Source organism: Cucumis sativus, chromosome 4 (assembly GCF_000004075.3).
Source record: "Cucumis sativus cultivar 9930 chromosome 4, Cucumber_9930_V3, whole genome shotgun sequence".
In the NCBI taxonomy this organism is placed as follows: domain Eukaryota; kingdom Viridiplantae; phylum Streptophyta; class Magnoliopsida; order Cucurbitales; family Cucurbitaceae; genus Cucumis; species Cucumis sativus.
The window spans coordinates 1,332,496-1,349,086 of NC_026658.2; the positions used below are offsets into that span (position 1 = coordinate 1,332,496).

At 33.9% G+C, this 16,591-nt stretch overlaps 3 protein-coding genes across 4 annotated transcripts; 2 read left to right on the plus strand and 1 right to left on the minus strand.

The window, feature by feature from the left end:
- The first annotated feature begins 637 nt into the window (after positions 1 to 637).
- On the plus strand, positions 638 to 5,628 carry LOC101203685 (peptidyl-prolyl cis-trans isomerase FKBP19, chloroplastic). The gene is made up of 11 exons (XM_004152272.3): positions 638 to 784; positions 880 to 940; positions 1,034 to 1,171; positions 3,543 to 3,628; positions 3,723 to 3,773; positions 4,060 to 4,140; positions 4,235 to 4,279; positions 4,595 to 4,650; positions 4,952 to 5,027; positions 5,119 to 5,274; positions 5,371 to 5,628. The coding sequence occupies exons 1-10, from the start codon at positions 710 to 712 to the stop codon at positions 5,221 to 5,223; spliced, it is 774 nt and encodes a 257-aa protein (XP_004152320.1). The 5' UTR covers positions 638 to 709; the 3' UTR covers positions 5,224 to 5,274; positions 5,371 to 5,628.
- Positions 5,629 to 5,976: 348 nt separating this feature from the next.
- Positions 5,977 to 7,746, minus strand: LOC101205062 (sterol 14-demethylase). The gene is made up of 2 exons (NM_001308880.1): positions 7,282 to 7,746; positions 5,977 to 6,975 (listed from the first exon to the last, which is right to left on the minus strand). Exons 1-2 carry the CDS (start codon positions 7,744 to 7,746, stop codon positions 5,977 to 5,979), a joined length of 1,464 nt encoding a protein of 487 aa, NP_001295809.1.
- Positions 7,747 to 10,288: 2,542 nt separating this feature from the next.
- LOC101204814 (OVARIAN TUMOR DOMAIN-containing deubiquitinating enzyme 1) lies at positions 10,289 to 16,365 on the plus strand. 2 transcript variants are annotated; one of them, XM_004152111.3, is made up of 10 exons: positions 10,289 to 10,615; positions 11,373 to 11,657; positions 12,616 to 12,681; positions 12,755 to 12,838; positions 12,937 to 13,059; positions 14,085 to 14,137; positions 14,273 to 14,322; positions 14,392 to 14,492; positions 15,505 to 15,770; positions 16,046 to 16,365. In XM_004152111.3, exons 2-9 carry the CDS (start codon positions 11,490 to 11,492, stop codon positions 15,766 to 15,768), a joined length of 909 nt encoding a protein of 302 aa, XP_004152159.1. In that variant the 5' UTR covers positions 10,289 to 10,615; positions 11,373 to 11,489; the 3' UTR covers positions 15,769 to 15,770; positions 16,046 to 16,365. The 2 variants fall into 2 exon arrangements, with proteins under 2 accessions (XP_004152159.1, XP_011653009.1); XM_011654707.2 differs by having other exon boundaries at positions 10,311 to 10,615; positions 11,370 to 11,657.
- The last annotated feature ends 226 nt before the right edge of the window (positions 16,366 to 16,591 follow it).

Genomic DNA, 16,591 nt, shown 5'->3' on the forward strand with positions numbered 1-16,591 from the left:
CTACGAAGATCGCTTTTTCACTATCCGAAATCACTGTTACACAAAAATATGGGGTTTGATAACCTAAAAAATGAAAATAGAATATCACTTAAAATCAATTTTTGAAGCATCGCCAATTTGGTGATTGTGAAGAAGTGATTAACCGATAATCACCACCTTTTTTTATATAATTTTTTAATATCCAAAACACACATTTTCTTTTGTAGTTTGTTAGTTTAAAAATCACTTTTGTTGTTATCAAACATAAGGATTGAAGATTAATTTTAAGAGTTTGTTTCCAAACATAAATTTAATTGTTTTAGAAATCAAGCTTACAAAACCAATTTTACCTAAATCATTTTTTCTTAGGAAATCAATGTTCCAATTATCAATCTCAAACACATTCTCTAAGTTTAGAGCAAAAATAACTTTGAACAAAAGTTGAAAAGTAAGAGATATCTTTTAAGTAAAAAAGATTGAATACATGAGCATAAAGCTACAATACAAAACAATATTATAAAGGTTAAAGTTAAAATAATTAAAAGCAATGTTTGGAGTTAAACTGAAATTAAAATACTTTAATACATATAATGATATCAAAATAGAATATTTAAAAACATAAGTTTAGGTTTATGTAGAAACCAAAATAAAAGGCGAAGGAGGGCAATTTGGTCCAATTACAAATGTGAGGCCGTTATCTTCCCGCGAACCCTTCTTCCACTTCTCAACAATGGCATCCATTTCCGCTACTGGTTCTCTTCTCAAATTCCCCACTCTCTTCTCCCGGAAGAAGACTCTCAACACCGTACCTTCTTCACTCTATTCCCTTTCTCTTCACCACTCCGATTCCATCTGCTTCCTAATGCATTTTGCTATTCTTTTTTTTTTTTTTTCTTTTAGAGCTGCAGCGGACCCCATTTCGTTAACTTTCCCCACGATTCTCACCCTTCTTCTTCTTCCGGTACTTGTTTCATTGTTGTTTCTGGAGTTGGGTTTGCAAAGTTTTGTCGATTGGTATTTTTCAGTTATTCTTGTTTGCATTTCTTATGTATAGGTGGTGACACTACTGCGGGATGTCTCAAGGTTGTATTTGATCGAAGGGCTGTGGTTTTCTCATCCTTTGGTCTACTCGCTGGAGCCTTGTTGAAGGTTGCAGATGATGGAGTAGCTGTGGCATCTGAGTTTGCTGATAGTAATTTCTTGTGCTTTACCGCTCGTTCATTTCTGTTGATTATTTAGGGATAGTGGGTGTTTGAGTTATCCGTTGCCTGCTCCTTCACGTTGTAGTTTTTTGCTTTGGTTTTAGATATGGGTATCTAAGGTACAACTGCTCTTGCCACTTTTGATGTGATTTATGAATTTAAATCTTCTTCCCGCTTAGACTAGGCAATTAGATGCCTTGTGTTCTGACCCTGGTTTGTATTGATTATCAAAATTGTTGTCCAATAATCCCCTGAAATTACTTGCTGTTCTTGGAGAAACTTTAGAGCCTTTTGATCTACACGTTCATCCCACTAAATAATGCTGCCATTGCTTAGTTCCCAACGCAACCTCCATCGATTCTTGCTCATAAACGGATATAACCTTGAGGTAGACCATGATCATGATAGGGGTCAAGATCTTTTTGCATTGGTACGATCCTCAACTCATGATGCACGTTATCTATCTCTGTTATGAACGGCAATTGAATTTTGGAAAATCCAGCACAGGTACAGTTTTCATGGTTTTCAGTTGTTAAAATGTGGCTTTCACTTCCTCCTTCCACCCAAAATTGTCTCTTTTGAAATGTTAGGTAAGGGGCCAGGCAATTACTCAATTGGTCATAAATAAACGGCAGCAGTATGGTCAACTTATTTGGGATTGCCCCCCTATTGAGGAGCCTAATAATCTATAAAGAAATCCCATCTACCGTTTTCTCCTTTTCCATCAACACAGGAGTAGAAATTGGCTCATACTTGGTCCAGTTACCCCTATTGAAAGCATATCCCTGAGCAGCAAATCTATCACATTCTTTTTTAAACTAAGGATAAGGGATCACACTGACCTGGGTCGAACGACTTTATGCTCCCTCCTTCTGGTTGGTGGTAATACAACAAAAGCTGAAACGTGGGCAAACTGTTGTAGGACGGGTAAAATTTCATGTGGTACTCCCTCATTCCTGTTGCTGGACATGTCTAGGGATTGGGTTTCCATCTGCAGTGGATTGAAATCCATTAGAATATCCTTCTGTTTTTATTATCTTATCTCAATACCACTTTCTCCTTACATCTTGAAACTTTGTAGTCAATTTGCCCCTGTCCACACTCATCGATCCCATGAAAACTTTTGCACTCTTAGGATATTGTGTGTTGCCTAGTGGTTAGGAGAAAGAAAAAGGTCTCAACAACTCCTTCAACTTTAATCTTAATGATCCATCCAGCTAAGTTTAGAGGCTGGTGATTCTTATTTGAGTGAAACCAAAATATTTACTCCACAGACAAATAGTGAGTTCTTAAGGTAATAATCTTGATATTAATATAGCCGATTAAGTAGATCTAATTAGAAGATGAACGTCTAGTTATTAGCATTTTTCCTATTAAATTTAGTGACTTGTAGGAGGAGTTATTGGCAGCAAGGTCAAATATTGGGGCAGAGATCTAGATCTTGACTTGGGTATTATTGAACTAAATTTATCTCAAATATGCTATGCAGAAAAGAACCGTTGGAAGTCCTACATAACTATCATACTGTAATAAAAATACTATCATTTTTAGCTGTTACTTTGTGCAGTATGATTGAACAAAGTATTTGGGAAACTAGGCAGTTTCCAAAACAAACTCTGCTGATGCTAATAGCTTATTATATTTAGTCAGAACAAAACCTTCACTTTGAAGAACTAAGACCGAGTTGGGGAAATTCTTGTATGACAGAACAGGGCTCTAGATGTATGGTAGCATTTGAACTTGTTGAGACTTGAGATATAGGAAGATTTCTGTCAGATAAATCTTTTTTTACTAGCAAATTTTTGTTTTTTTTTTTCTTTATCTTGTGACTTGTTAGTTAATTGTTATCCTTTATTTGTTGTCCAGTTTAAGTTATGGTCTAAAGTGTGAATAGACGTTAGTTCTTTATCAATTAGATTTGAATAATTTATGTTGTTAAAATAGTACAATATTTATCTTTGAATAATACGCCAATACGCCATTATGGCTGTATAAAATCTAATTGGAGAATTTTTGTAATTGTTAGAGTGTAGTATCTTTTTTTAGTATGCTTAATTTATTTATTTATTTATTTTTTTTTTTGAAACTGCTTTTTTTTTAATCTTCAAGCAAACTTGGTTTTCCATTACGAAAAAGAAAAAAAAAATACTTAGGATAGCCATCTTTTAATGAGACAGAAATATTTGGGTACTTTACCGTGGTTTCGTTATTGATATTATGTACCTTGAAGTATCTTTTGGTGGTCACGCTTTGTTTCAATCCCTTTTGGTATATTTGATACCATTATGTAAATTTTTGCTTAGAATAAAAATTGAGGAACCTGGATTTGTTAATAGTTGGTATATTTGAACACACATACAGTGCCAGCTCTTAGGGGGAAGGATTACGGCAAGACTAAAATGAAATATTCGGACTATACTGAGACAGAATCAGGTCTTCAATATAAGGTCACGCATTATGAAGTTATAATAAAATACTATATTTTTCTGTTCATGCTCTCACAAGTCTTATTTGTTTTAACTTTACTTAACAAGACTGCAGGATCTGAGAAAAGGGGAAGGCCCCTCACCAAAAGTGGGAGATACCGTTGTGGTAAGATAGTGCAGTTTATGGATAACTAAAGACTCTGGAAAGAAATTATTTCTCAAATATGTCAAGTTGATGGCTTCCATTACATGTTTAATGCTTAATGGAGTTATTTTTCAATATTATATCTTTTATATAAGAATATATAATTCTCACGAACATAAATTGATATGCTATTTATAATATTTTATGTTTTGAGTGGAAGTTTCTAATTGAGGATTGAGCAAGAAGCAAAGCCAAACTGAAAATTGATATTGCCTGCATCTTTTCAAGGCCTATATGTTTATTTTAGGTTGATTGGGATGGCTATACAATTGGGTATTATGGCCGCATATTTGAAGCCAGAAATAAGACAAAGGGTGGTTCTTTCGAGGTAGGCAATGCTTTGGCTTCTCAGATTTGGAGTCTAAGGATGTTCTCGACCGTTTAATTGAATCTTAATATATTATTGCTATATTATTGCTCAGGGTGACGACAAGGCCTTCTTCAAATTTAGGCTAGGATCTCAAGAGGTGAGAGATATGTTACCATTTGGAAAGATGCGCCTTTCTTTACTTAATTGTGATGATTCGGAAACTTACTGTACTGTTTCTATGACTTGTGTTCCATTTGTTGGTGTACTAAATTAAACTGTAGTTATTGTCTTTTTCGTGAAATCTCTAATTGTTGTTTGCTTGTTCAATATGTTAAATTTTTTTGCTGTTGTTTAATTGCATGGTGTTATCATCGCTCATACTAATTTTCTTAACAGGTTTCGATTTAGCTTTAAATCTTAGTGACTTATTTCTTTGAAAATTTAAGCTTTCTTAGGTTTTCCTCTATGTCAGGTGATTCAAGCATTTGAGGAAGCTGTTGTGGGAATGACTTTGGGTGGTGTTAGAAGGTTCTGCCTTTTCTTTATTAACCTTGAATATTTATTAACTGACGCGTTTTTAAATAAAATTACTATTGGTTACACTTCATCGCTTATCAATTCGTGAAATGTTTGATGTAGCTTTTCTTTACTGAGATAAAGTTGCGTGGCCTCTGACATTGTTGTACAAACTATATACAATTTGATCTAACGCAAGTTGTTAATAAATTAAAATGTAATGAACTATACTTGTACATAAATGCAAATTGCATGTGCATTTTTCTTTTCTGAATGTATGCACTATATTTATAATCCACATGACCTCGAGCAGGATTATAGTACCACCAGAATTGGGATATCCTGATAATGACTATAATAAAAAGGGTCCAAGGCCAACGACATTCTCGGTAACATTTCATTTTTCTATACTAAACCTATATACGGTTACATGAACACATGGGAGGATTTTTTTTTCACTATTGACTGCAACACTTTCAGGGCCAACGAGCATTGGCCTTCGTGTTGAGGAACCAAGGATTGATAGACAAGACTCTTTTGTTTGACATTGAGCTTCTGAAAATCATTCCAAACTCATCAGTTTAAGGTTGGTTGACGTGTCGCAAAATCCTGCTCAGCAAACATGATTCCGTGAAGGTTTGTTTTCCATCCTTTAATATATATACGTATCACGATTTGATTGACAGGCTATAAAGCCTTCTCATTTACTACTGGATTCCTTACATTTTACAGGGGTTTCAGAGGCAACAAAAACCGTTAACTGCAAGCTGTGAGATTCTTTGCGAATGGGTATTAATTGCTAGTTTATGCCCGTTGAAAACGTATATAGGAATCACGTGCACTTCGTCTGTATTATAACAATTTTCAATACGCTCCAGTTTTCTGATATGATCTTGGTCTGAACATTTTTTTGAAGGAAAGATAATGACGAAATAAAAAATAAAGAAAAAACAGGTCCATTTGCGATGGAATATGATATTGTTCCGCCCATCAAACTTGTTCTGAATGGCAATGAAAATTCAATTTGATTGTATCATGTCTTCTCTCATTATTTTCAGCTTAGGCTATGGAGAAACTTGGAGGTTTTAATAAACTTAGAATGCAGAAACACCCATTCTAAATGGTTCCAACAATAACAAAACTTGATATTACAAACTAACATAAATTAGATTCAACACTGAAAGGGACATGTGGTCAAACTCGATGATAGAAACCTCCTAGAAGCACAAACGGTTGAAGTATTGCATAAATGAAGTTGGTGGAGGTGGGGGGGAGAAACAAACATCCCAGCAATAATTAGATACGGTTAAGTTTACAAAGACTTGGACGTTCTTCCCATTAACTAACAGAAAGCTTCCTTCTCTTGTACCTGACCATAACTTTGCCTTTGACACCCACAACCATAGCATTCCAATCAATTTCAGGAAAAGGAGATATTAGCTCCAGTTCAAAATTTCTTAGCAACTGACTCCATATTGCTTTTATCTGTAGATAAGCAAAGGGTTCGCCAAGGCACCCATGCCTGCCACCTCCGAACGAGATGTAGGAGAACGCTCCAGCTGCCTTGTCTTCATCTCTCCCAGGGGCGAACCTGTCTGGATCATACCTGTCTGGATCCTTATACACATGAGGAAGTCGATTAGCAAAAGCTGGAGATGTGGCAATTATATGACCCTTTGGAATATCATATTCTTTCCCCTCTCTGGTTGTAACACTAAAATCACTATGCGAACTTCGCATCAACATAATCAATGGAGGGTGAAGTCTGAGAGCTTCTTTAATGCACCTATGGAGATTGTCCATTTCAGACAAGATATCATGATCAATCTTATCGCCATGCTTACCCATCAGCTCTTGCTGTTCCTCTAAAACAGCAGACATGTACTCTTTGTGGCAGAGGAGATAAGCCCCAGTCCAAGTTGAGGTAATAGAACTAGTATGTTGACCTGCAAAAAGAGCAGCTATGAGCAAACCAGTGACTTCAGAATCTGTTGTTGACCGCCCATCTTTGTACTTTGAGTCAATAAAACATTGCAACATATCATTATCTGAACTCCCGTTGCATTTTCTGGAAGCTATGATTTTTGCAAAGATATCCGCAAGCTTGCTGCGTGCTTGATCACGACGACGATGAGCCGGGATAGGAAGGTAGGGAAACATAACACTGATAGGGAGCATTCCATTGTCAAGGTCATGAAACAAAGCTGAAACATCCGCAAAAAGCTTATCACGAACCTCACTTCCCAAAAGGCATCTACTAGCTGTTAAGATGATAAGATGTTCCAACTCATACTTGAGATCCACCTCCCCACTGTCACCCCACTTAGAGAAGAAATCCTGCTCAAAATACCCCCACCACATCCCAAGGTTACAGAGATTCTAAAGAATAATGTACAACAAAGAGAATGGAAATCGAAGACTTGGACGTAATCATCAGAAAAGTAGGATGGATGTTAAATTTAGCATGCATTATCATTAGCAAGGAGATAAGTAAAACTAGACAGAGCACAGGTTCTTAGAGAATCCTAATATTTACAATCCTTATCTGACGCTTGCATTAAATGAATAAGAATATTATAGTCCTTTCCCTTTCATTATTAAATTCTTATCAATTTATTAGATCTATGATGCATTGATACTGACCTCTGCCTCTCTAACCATCTGATCTACGTATCCTTTCAGTTTTGTGACTCTGAGAGCCTCAGTGAAGAACCTGAACTGTTCTTGACGAATGGAGTAATCCACATCGAACACAACGCCAGGGCCAAAAGTTGGGACATTAAACTGGTAAACTTCCTGCTGGCTAAGATCAGACTCAGATGCTTTGAAGAAATGTGCAGAAACCTCAGGGCCAATCAAGAAGGTAATTTTTTTATGCAATAAGTTAACGGTGAAAACACTCCCAAGTTTAGGGTACTCCTTCCTCAGCATCACAATCGGACCTTTAAGAAAACGGAGCAATCCCCCAATAAAGGGGATGCCTTTAACAGTGGGAGGAGGCCGTTTGTTAGATCTGGAATTGAGAAGAGCAGAAATAAGCTTTGCGAGGAGTAAAGTGGCGAGAACAAGAAGACCCACATTGAAGAATTTGATGTTATCAGGTTCCATGGCAAAGAACCTGGGAAAGATCTTCCCAGGAATGGGGAGGAGATTGAAGAAGAAACAGAGGGGGAGAGAGAGAATTGAGAGAAAAATGGAATCGTAATTCTGAGATTGAAGATGGGGAGATTATGAGGAGGAAGGCATTTGAAGGGGAAGAAGAGGACAGAAACAGACAGCTGGGGAGAGAGAGTGAAGGAGAGATTTTAACAACAGGTGCGTGTGAGTAACAATAGTGAGGATTCCATAGTGGGGGCTTAAGGGTTTATCCCTATTTCTGCTTTTGCCCTTCACATGTCTTAAAACAGTGGGTCTCATGGTTTTAACCTTTTATAATATATTCTAACTTATTTTAAATTTAGCTTTTTATAATAAAAAAATGGTTCAAAATAAAATTTAACAAAATATTTACACTTTGTAATAATTTTTTTTCTTTTAATTGTTTAATAAATTTTGTCAAATATTTTGTTTCTGTAAATAATTTATTAATTCTTTTTATTTTTTAAAAATAATAAATTTTAAAATAAGATTATTTTTAAATATAAAATAATAAATTCAAATATTTTTAAAATATAGTAAAATAGTAACGTATATTTTGTTATATTTATAAAAAAATGGAAACAGTTTAATCAATTAAAATAATTTCATTTTAAAGAAATTATTGTACCTTGTTTTTAATTCTAAGATGGATTTTATTTTAGGTTCTAGAATTATTGTTTTAATTTGAATTTTGTTTACTTGTTGGCCTAATTTTTTTTTAAAGATTTATGCTTTTAATTTTAATTTTTTCCTAGATACTCATTTTTTATCTTTAATAATTAATTTAAAAATTATAATTTACTAAGTTTTATTATTTTTCAACCCTATTAAAATTTCACTTCTTAACTATTTTTAAGTAACTAATAAATGCTAATAATACGGACGAAAAATGGTTTAAAAGGGTAAATATTGAAATTTATGAATTAAATTTAAAAAAATTCGTAAAAATAGCAAAAGAAAATTATAATAATGTAGTTACATCATTTACATTTTTAAAATTGTAAAAATAGTGTATTTAAAAGTATATTATCGTTAATTACGGTCATATTTATCAAAATTGCAATATGAAAAATAGATGTTATAAGCCTGTTTTTTTTCTTCTTTTTTTTCATTTAATGCAATTTCTCTTAAATTTAAATAAAACTTAAGTCTCGAAGATAAAGATGTCACATTTTGAAATTAAGAGGTTCAACTGAAACTAACTCATAACTTTTAGTGTAATATTTTGAAAAACATGTGGATGGTAGATTCAAAATCTAAATCTAGAGATCAATTTTTTTTTCTTTTAATATTTTTCATCCTTTCTTCAGATCTTGTTTGAATTATAACCTTGTGGTTTAAAAAACAGTTAATATACAAAAGTCAGAAATTATAGCCATTAGCCCAACTTGGGAGCTTTTTTGGGTTTAAATAGTACTTTTGAGTATTATTCTTGGCCTTAGTTGATTTTGGTGTTCATAGTTTCAAAATGTTTCTTTTAGGTCTAATTCATAATATATATAATTCAATTTGGTTGTAGGTGAGAATCTTTTCTTTCCAAATGCATTTTCACAAGTCTAAAAGAGGAGAATATTTAATTTCCTATACTACTTGTTAAGTCAAATGGATTTGATTTCTTCATGATTTAAATAATATCAATGTCTAAATTATCTCTAAGTGGCAAATCGTTTATTATTTATTAAGGTTAAAGTATGAAAGATAATCTTTTAACTATATATTTTTTTTTATTAAACACATGTTTCAAACGGTGTAGTAATACACAATAAGTTTTAAGTATAATCTTGCACTAAAAAAGAAAAAAGAATTACTTTGAGCTTTAATTTATTTCATATTTTGAAAATGGTAAGTTATTAAATTTCTTCCATGTACACACTACATATATGAGAGTTCATGCAAACAATTAATTGCTAGCATTTGAGGATGGATATTTGATAACAATCATTGAAAGCAATTTAAGTGACTTTATTTAAACTGGTAAACTCCATCCACGTATTTGCTTGCATGAATGATCATCATCATTATTTGTATGGCAATTAATTTACGTAGAGGGTGCAATCAATTAAGAAGTACCCTAAACCTATTTTCACCTGTTGTTAGAATTAAAAGAACTTAAGTATTTGTTGAATGATCTTAATGAGTATATTCAATGATTTTGGTTCATTTTTCTAATGCTACCTTTCTTATCTTCCGATTTACACTTTTTTTAGGTATTTCAAAGTTACGATATGAATAAAATAGTTCTTACAATTCAACAATGTGTGTCGTTTTTTTTTATATTTCTTTCATAAATGAGATACGGAGATTTGATTTCAATTATGAAATTTACATTTAACTCCAAATTCAAATCTACCTAGATTGGTTTGGTTTTCTCGGATTTTGGGTTTTTGTATCAAGTTAGTTATTGAAAATTTTACTACAATTTATAAATAATTTTGATTAATAATACAATAAATTTGAAATATTAAAAAATTTAGAAAATTGATGTCATAAATCATAAATAAAATTTATTGTATTTTTGTTCCATCTTGGAAACAAAGAGAAGGCCGGATTGAGATTCAGATTCATCGGAAATTTTAATTTTAGCTTTCACCATAGTTGACCTCTTTTCATCTTCTTCTTCTTCTTCTTCTTCTTCTCCGTCTTCTTCAGCCCTAATCCCTCCCTCCACCACTCCCACTTCTCCTTCATTTCCCATTCCAACGCTCCCTCCATTATTTCCCACCTCAACAATGGTTATCTCTCCCCTCCATGGCGCCCTTTTCCCTTTCCTCTTTTAGTATCTGCTTCCCCCTACCTCTGACAACTCACCACTCACTGTCCTTCATTCCCTTCGTCCTCTGTAAGATTCTCTCTCTCTCTCTCTCTCTCTCTCTCTCTCCCCTATTGATTCTTGCTTATTGTCGGATCTGGATTCTGATTTACCCGTTTCTAGTATGGATGGATTTGAGCTTCGATGTTTGCATCGCTTTCTTGGGTTTACCCTACGTGCATGGGAAATTATTTTTGTGTTTACCGTGTAGGCTGAGGGGATTTAATAATTTTGGATTTCGATATCTTTTTCCTTATAGATTAAGTTCGAATCAGTGATTTATTACACTTTCATTTCCATATTTTAAGTTCCTGTTGATTGCCCTAATTTCTGATGCGAAGTGCTCAATCTAATCACTAATGCACATTGAGAAGCAATGTGTGAAGATGTGCAGTTTCTATCTCGATTTTTTATGTTTTATTTGATGACCGAACTGGAACCTGACTTTTTTTGTGTCCATTATAACTACGAGCAATTTCTAGTTCTTTAGTAGGATAGATTACTTGCTTGCATCACGATCTTTAAGAACTCGGCTAAGAAAGTGGATGCCGACTGTATTAGGTTTTTAAAGCTGTGTTTGTTGCAAGTGGTTTGATATTGATGTGCAATATTTTCTTTCTTTTTTTTATTTTTTTTAATTACTGGCCTGGTCTATATTCACTGGCATTCGATTATCCGTATCATATGGTTTGAGAATGATCGAGTTGTTAACTTGAAAGATGAGAAGAAGAATGCTATTGCTACACGTTTATTTATTGCTAGATAATGTTTTTTCAACGCTCAGCAGGTGGCCTCCTAGTAGGCAAGTTTATGAGCTGGGTGGATCATTACAGTGAAGTTCCAAGGGAAATTCTTGAATAGGTTTTTCAAACCCGACTTGAAACAGAAGTATTTCGTTAAAAGAATGCAGAATCAGGAAAATCTCGATGCAGATGGGAAAGCGGAGTCTGTAATATCCATTCAAACATCAGAATACGATTCCTGGGGCAATTTGGGTGATGATGATATCATGCTGCAGAAATCTGCAATTTTTGTTCAGGAAGCTGAGAAAGTTCCATTTGTCGGTGACAAGGCATGTTTCACCCAACTAAGTTTTAGTCTCCTGCATTGTCCTGTCTTGATCTTGCCACACTTTTTCCCTCCTCTTCCTTCACGTGTCTGTGTTATTTATGATTCTATGCATGTAGGAAACGGAGTTCTACTCCTTAGTCTTTCTTTCTTTTCCCATAAATTATGCTATGAAGTAGTACTCTTATTTTATTTGCTGCAACATGTTTGGGAAGTTCTCAAAACGTAACCTAGGTTTGGAAATTATTTAGAACTTAGAAATGTTTGTGGGATTCTGCATTGCTTTTTGCTTCAAAAGCCACCCTTTCTGTATGTTTAATGGCGTTTTTGGTGTCTAACCTTTGGGCCTACAGTTCTAACCCTTTTTATCATGTTTTTGTTTGTTCTTAATTCGTATCTTAACAATTGGAGGTCCATCTTATTAGTTATTATTTTTCCTACTTTATTTTGGCTTGGCTCTATTTTTTCATTTTCATTTCCTGAAAGTGAATCTGTATTCTCTGCTTTTTCCACTCTTTTTACTCCTTTTGGAGTTTGTATTCTTTGAGCAATAGTCTCTCTGTTCAAAGTAGTTCTTTCTCTTGTTTTTTAGGGGTGGAAAGGGACTCTTGTGATGTTTGGGCTTGGTGAAGTTTCAAGCTTCCCTTTGGGCTTCAATTTTGAGGACTTTTTGTAATTACTCTTTAGTTTACATTTTACTTTCTTGGTCCACTTTCTCTAGTAGGGCTTTTGTGTGCTTGGTTTTTTGTATGCCCTTGAACTCTTTCACTTTTTCTCTATGAATAGTTTTCCATAAAAAAATTTAATTAAAAAAGAAAGAAGTGAATGACTCTTTGAAAGTTCTTTTTACCTTTTTAACGTATGTTTTGAATGCCTTACAACTGTGGCCTTGTAGTAAGATGTTTTTATCAGTTAATTTTTCTTTTACTCCGTAATGAATCTTAATGGCAATGGTTTTGCAGGAACCACTTTCTTCTTTAGAAGCTGAATATAAATCGGGAAGTCCAATTTTGCTGGAGAAAATTAAGGTTTTACTTGTTGCTTATTGTTATTTTAGTAGAGTTGTCCTTGGAATAATTATTTATGTTACATGTTATGCAGGTGCTCAGTGGCCAGTATGCTGCCATTCGTCGAACACGTGGTGATGGGAACTGCTTTTTCCGAAGCTTCATGTTTTCTTATCTTGTAAGTTTAATTCTTTTAATTTATCTCATTTACTTTGCTATTATACTTTTTGTGCATCATCGAGCATCAGCTGTTACTGACTTGGCCTCTCAAATCAGGAACACATTTTAGAGTCACAAGACAAAACTGAAGTTGATCGCATCAAAACAAATGTTGAAAATTGTAGGAAAACACTTCGAAGTCTGGGATATACAGAATTTACCTTTGAAGATTTTTTTGCGGTAAATTCCTACCATTCCTTTTTTTTTTAAAAAAAAACAATTAATCTATTGCACATTATCGCCCTATGCTCTAAGCAGTATGGCTTATTTCTTCCATTCAACTGGAATTGGTGGAAGTTGAGAACTATTCATACTAGTCTCTAAATGTGTTATTGAACATACCATATATAAATATTGTGTAAGATACTTAATTAGGGAGATTGGTATGGTATTAGTAAGGGGCATAAGGGCAATTAGATTGGGAGTTGATGTATCTTGTTATAAATAGGAGAGTCAGTGAGGGAAGGTGCCCAGCAATTGTCGAGTGTTATAGGGCTTGGGATGCCATACTCAAGAGGAAGGTTCCAAGTGCCTTATATTGGATTATCTCGTAGTTCCATCTTTATCAATTTTATTGTTGTTGAGATGTTTTCTTTGCAGTTTGTGATGGTATAGTAGGTTTATTTTCCCTTTTTTGAACCTTTCCATCTAAGTATGTGCTTTCTCTCCAATTGATGGATATGAATGAGGAAATTAGACCAAACTAAAGAGGACTATAGGGGGCTGCAAGTTCAATGATGGAAAGGTGGTGATGAGAATCTATTAATGAAATTGGCCCCTCCACTTTGTAATTTCATCCATTAATGAAATTGTCTCTTAACAAAAAGAAAAAAAGTGGTGATGAGAATCTATTTTTTGTGATGCCAGATTTAACATTAACGTCATTGCAATGACATCTCATATTGAATTAACTTTGAATACGAACATTTTGTATATTATGTCTTTACCTCATCGAAGTCCAGTCTTTTTCATAACTCATATATAGACTCTAGAGCTATTCTTTAAAAATGTGTGGACCAACTTTTAAATACATTGTTCCAGATTTATACTACCTTAAAGATGTCTAGAGCCTAGACTCGTCCTTCTTTATTATTGCTGTCTTTGTTTCATTTTGGTATAAACTGGCTAGATATCCTTGGTGGTTAATGATGGGTGCCATAAATATAAATTATTTATTAATAAATATGTTTAAAATATCTTTACAGCTATTCCTTGAGCAGCTGGAAAGTGCTCTTCAAGGAAATGAATCCTCTATAAGGTGTCAATGACCTGCCCTTCTACCTTGGAATTTTGATTCCTGAATTTTTAGTTGATAGTGCAATTTTCTGTTGCCATCAATTATGAAATTTTGCCATTCATGATTGCATTTGACTCTTATTTTTCTTGGATGCAGTCATGAAGAACTTGTTATTAGGAGTCGGGACCAGTCTATCTCTGATTATGGTCAGTGATGTTTTATATTCAATATTGAATTCTCTCTTTCCATTTCTACTGACAAAATTGTTTTTCTAGTTGTTATGTTTTTCAGGTTTGTTACATCAGGTGAAATACAAAAGCGTTCAGAATTTTTTGAGCCTTTTATTATGGGATTGACAAATGGAACGGTTGATCAGGTTTCCTAAATTTTTAACCCCTATAAGTTTTGCATTATGTTTTGACTTTTATCTTTAGATTTATGTTGGAAATTCAACCCTACAAGATATTTGAAATCTAAGCTGATTTGGCTAGGTGAACCCTTTTACAAGTGTAGTTTCAAGCAGAAGCAGCTAATTGTTATAAAGCAATAATGATGATTTAGACCATGTATACCTTGGACAGGAATAAGAATGGATATTTACGATTTCCGCTCTTGTTTACTTCTTCTTGGGATTGGAATAAGTATAACCCACTTAAGAATGTAGAACCTTGCTCTTATTTTGGAGCAACATCTTTACTTCATAATAGATAACCATTCTCTCTCCTATTGCTGTTCTATGGGTTCAAAGTCTTTTCTGTGGGTCTGTTGACCTTTTTTCCTCATTCTAAAAATCTAAATGTTAACAAACAATATCGTATCAACCACCGTTTTCTTATTCCAGACTTCATAATAATTGTAGTAAACAAAGTTTCAGAAATTCTATTTCAAATCCTTTTTTTTTTTTCTATTCAATCAGACATGATGGATTGCCATATGGTTTTATTCCCTCATTAAATAAACTAAGCCTTGGGTTCATGATTTTATCATCACATTTATATTTAAATGAAATCACTTTAGCCTTATTATTTCCCTTTTTTTGAGTGCACATGTGGGGATTTAAACTTTTCAACCTTGTTTCCATTTCAAAAGAAAAAAAAAAAAAATTTAAACTTTTGACCTTTTGGTCTGCTATTATTCCCTTTTTGGTGGATCAGAATCCCAAACAACAGTAAGCCTTGGTCTTTGTGTTTGGGGGTTAACTTTTCCAAGGGTTGGTCACTTATGATGATAATTTTTAGTTTTTGGTTTGGTGGGGAAACTAGACATAGACCTGAACATGGTTGGACTCGTATTAACTTTGTAAAAAGTCAAATGAACATTTAATTTCTTATTTAAGAAGAAAGAGAACCTATTTATCATGACTTCCAATCTCATCCTCTTTGGCACAGTTCTGCAAGACAGCAGTTGAACCAATGGGTGAAGAGAGTGATCATGTACACATAATTGCCTTATCTGATGCTTTGGGTGTGCCGATTCGTGTTCTGTACCTTGATCGAAGCTCCTGTGATTCTGGTGGCCTCAGTGTAAACCACCATGATTTTGTTCCTGCTACCACTGAGGTCGCAAGTGGTAGTGCTGCCTCTGAGATAAAGATCCCTTTCATTACTTTGCTCTATCGCCCTGGTCATTATGATATCCTTTATCCAAAATGATGGTAAACTTCTCTCACGAACTTATTGGAAAATTTTCCATAGAAATATCACTTCTTCCCCACCTATTATATGCAACAGATCAAATTTAATCTTTATAAAATGTTGATGTTTAAGAATTAAGAGTATATTATGGCTGCCATATCCTCATTCCGCATGCAAAAATGATATTTTCATCTGTAGTTGTCTACCGTTATTTGCAAATTTGTTCAAGTCTTTGATTCACTTGAGGATTTTTGTTCTGGGTGGTTCAGCTTGAATTATATGTTATTTATTTCAGGGTGGTGGGGCTCTCAGAGTTGAACTGCATTGACACGGCGGACATGGATCCAAGCTTCGACAAGATTAAAGGTTGGATCTTCATAATTGCTAGATGTTGTTCTGTACTGATTTTAATTACTGATGAGCTTGTTTGAGTAAAAAAAGAAAGGAATTATATTCACCAGTTAACTGAAATTTGAAATATACATGTGAATCAGTCTTCGAGTTTTTCAGTCATCTTGCAAATAGATTTCCTTACACAATCTCTTAGAATGTTTGAGAATTGAGATATAGTATTTCAATCCAATTTCAATACAGGGACACTATTACTTGGGGTGATGTTCTTAAATTCTAATAACTTACAATTCAACCCTAGGATTTAGAGAAGTTCATATTTGTATATGTACATTTTGAGCCAAAATGGATGCATCTTGCTATGATTTCAAAAATATATTAGTAGCAGAACATATTCTCAGTGATTGAAGTTTTTGGTGTATTAATGTCTAAAAGGGCAGTACAAGCATTATTATTTGGTGACATGAAAAATCAAGAAATAATCATTTTT

Coding starts and splice junctions, on each gene's coding strand:
- LOC101203685 (XM_004152272.3), top strand. CDS start 710: ATGGCATCCATTTCCGCTACTGGTTCTCTTCTCAAATTCCCCACTCTC. Junction 941..1,033: donor TCACCCTTCTTCTTCTTCCG/GTACTTGTTTCA, acceptor TCTTATGTATAG/GTGGTGACACTACTGCGGGA. Junction 5,028..5,118: donor CAAGGCCAACGACATTCTCG/GTAACATTTCAT, acceptor CAACACTTTCAG/GGCCAACGAGCATTGGCCTT.
- LOC101204814 (XM_004152111.3), top strand. CDS start 11,490: ATGCAGAATCAGGAAAATCTCGATGCAGATGGGAAAGCGGAGTCTGTA. Junction 11,658..12,615: donor TTCCATTTGTCGGTGACAAG/GCATGTTTCACC, acceptor ATGGTTTTGCAG/GAACCACTTTCTTCTTTAGA. Junction 14,323..14,391: donor CCAGTCTATCTCTGATTATG/GTCAGTGATGTT, acceptor TTGTTTTTCTAG/TTGTTATGTTTTTCAGGTTT.
- LOC101205062 (NM_001308880.1), bottom strand. CDS start 7,746: ATGGAACCTGATAACATCAAATTCTTCAATGTGGGTCTTCTTGTTCTC. Junction 6,976..7,281: donor AGATGGTTAGAGAGGCAGAG/GTCAGTATCAAT, acceptor TATTTTGAGCAG/GATTTCTTCTCTAAGTGGGG.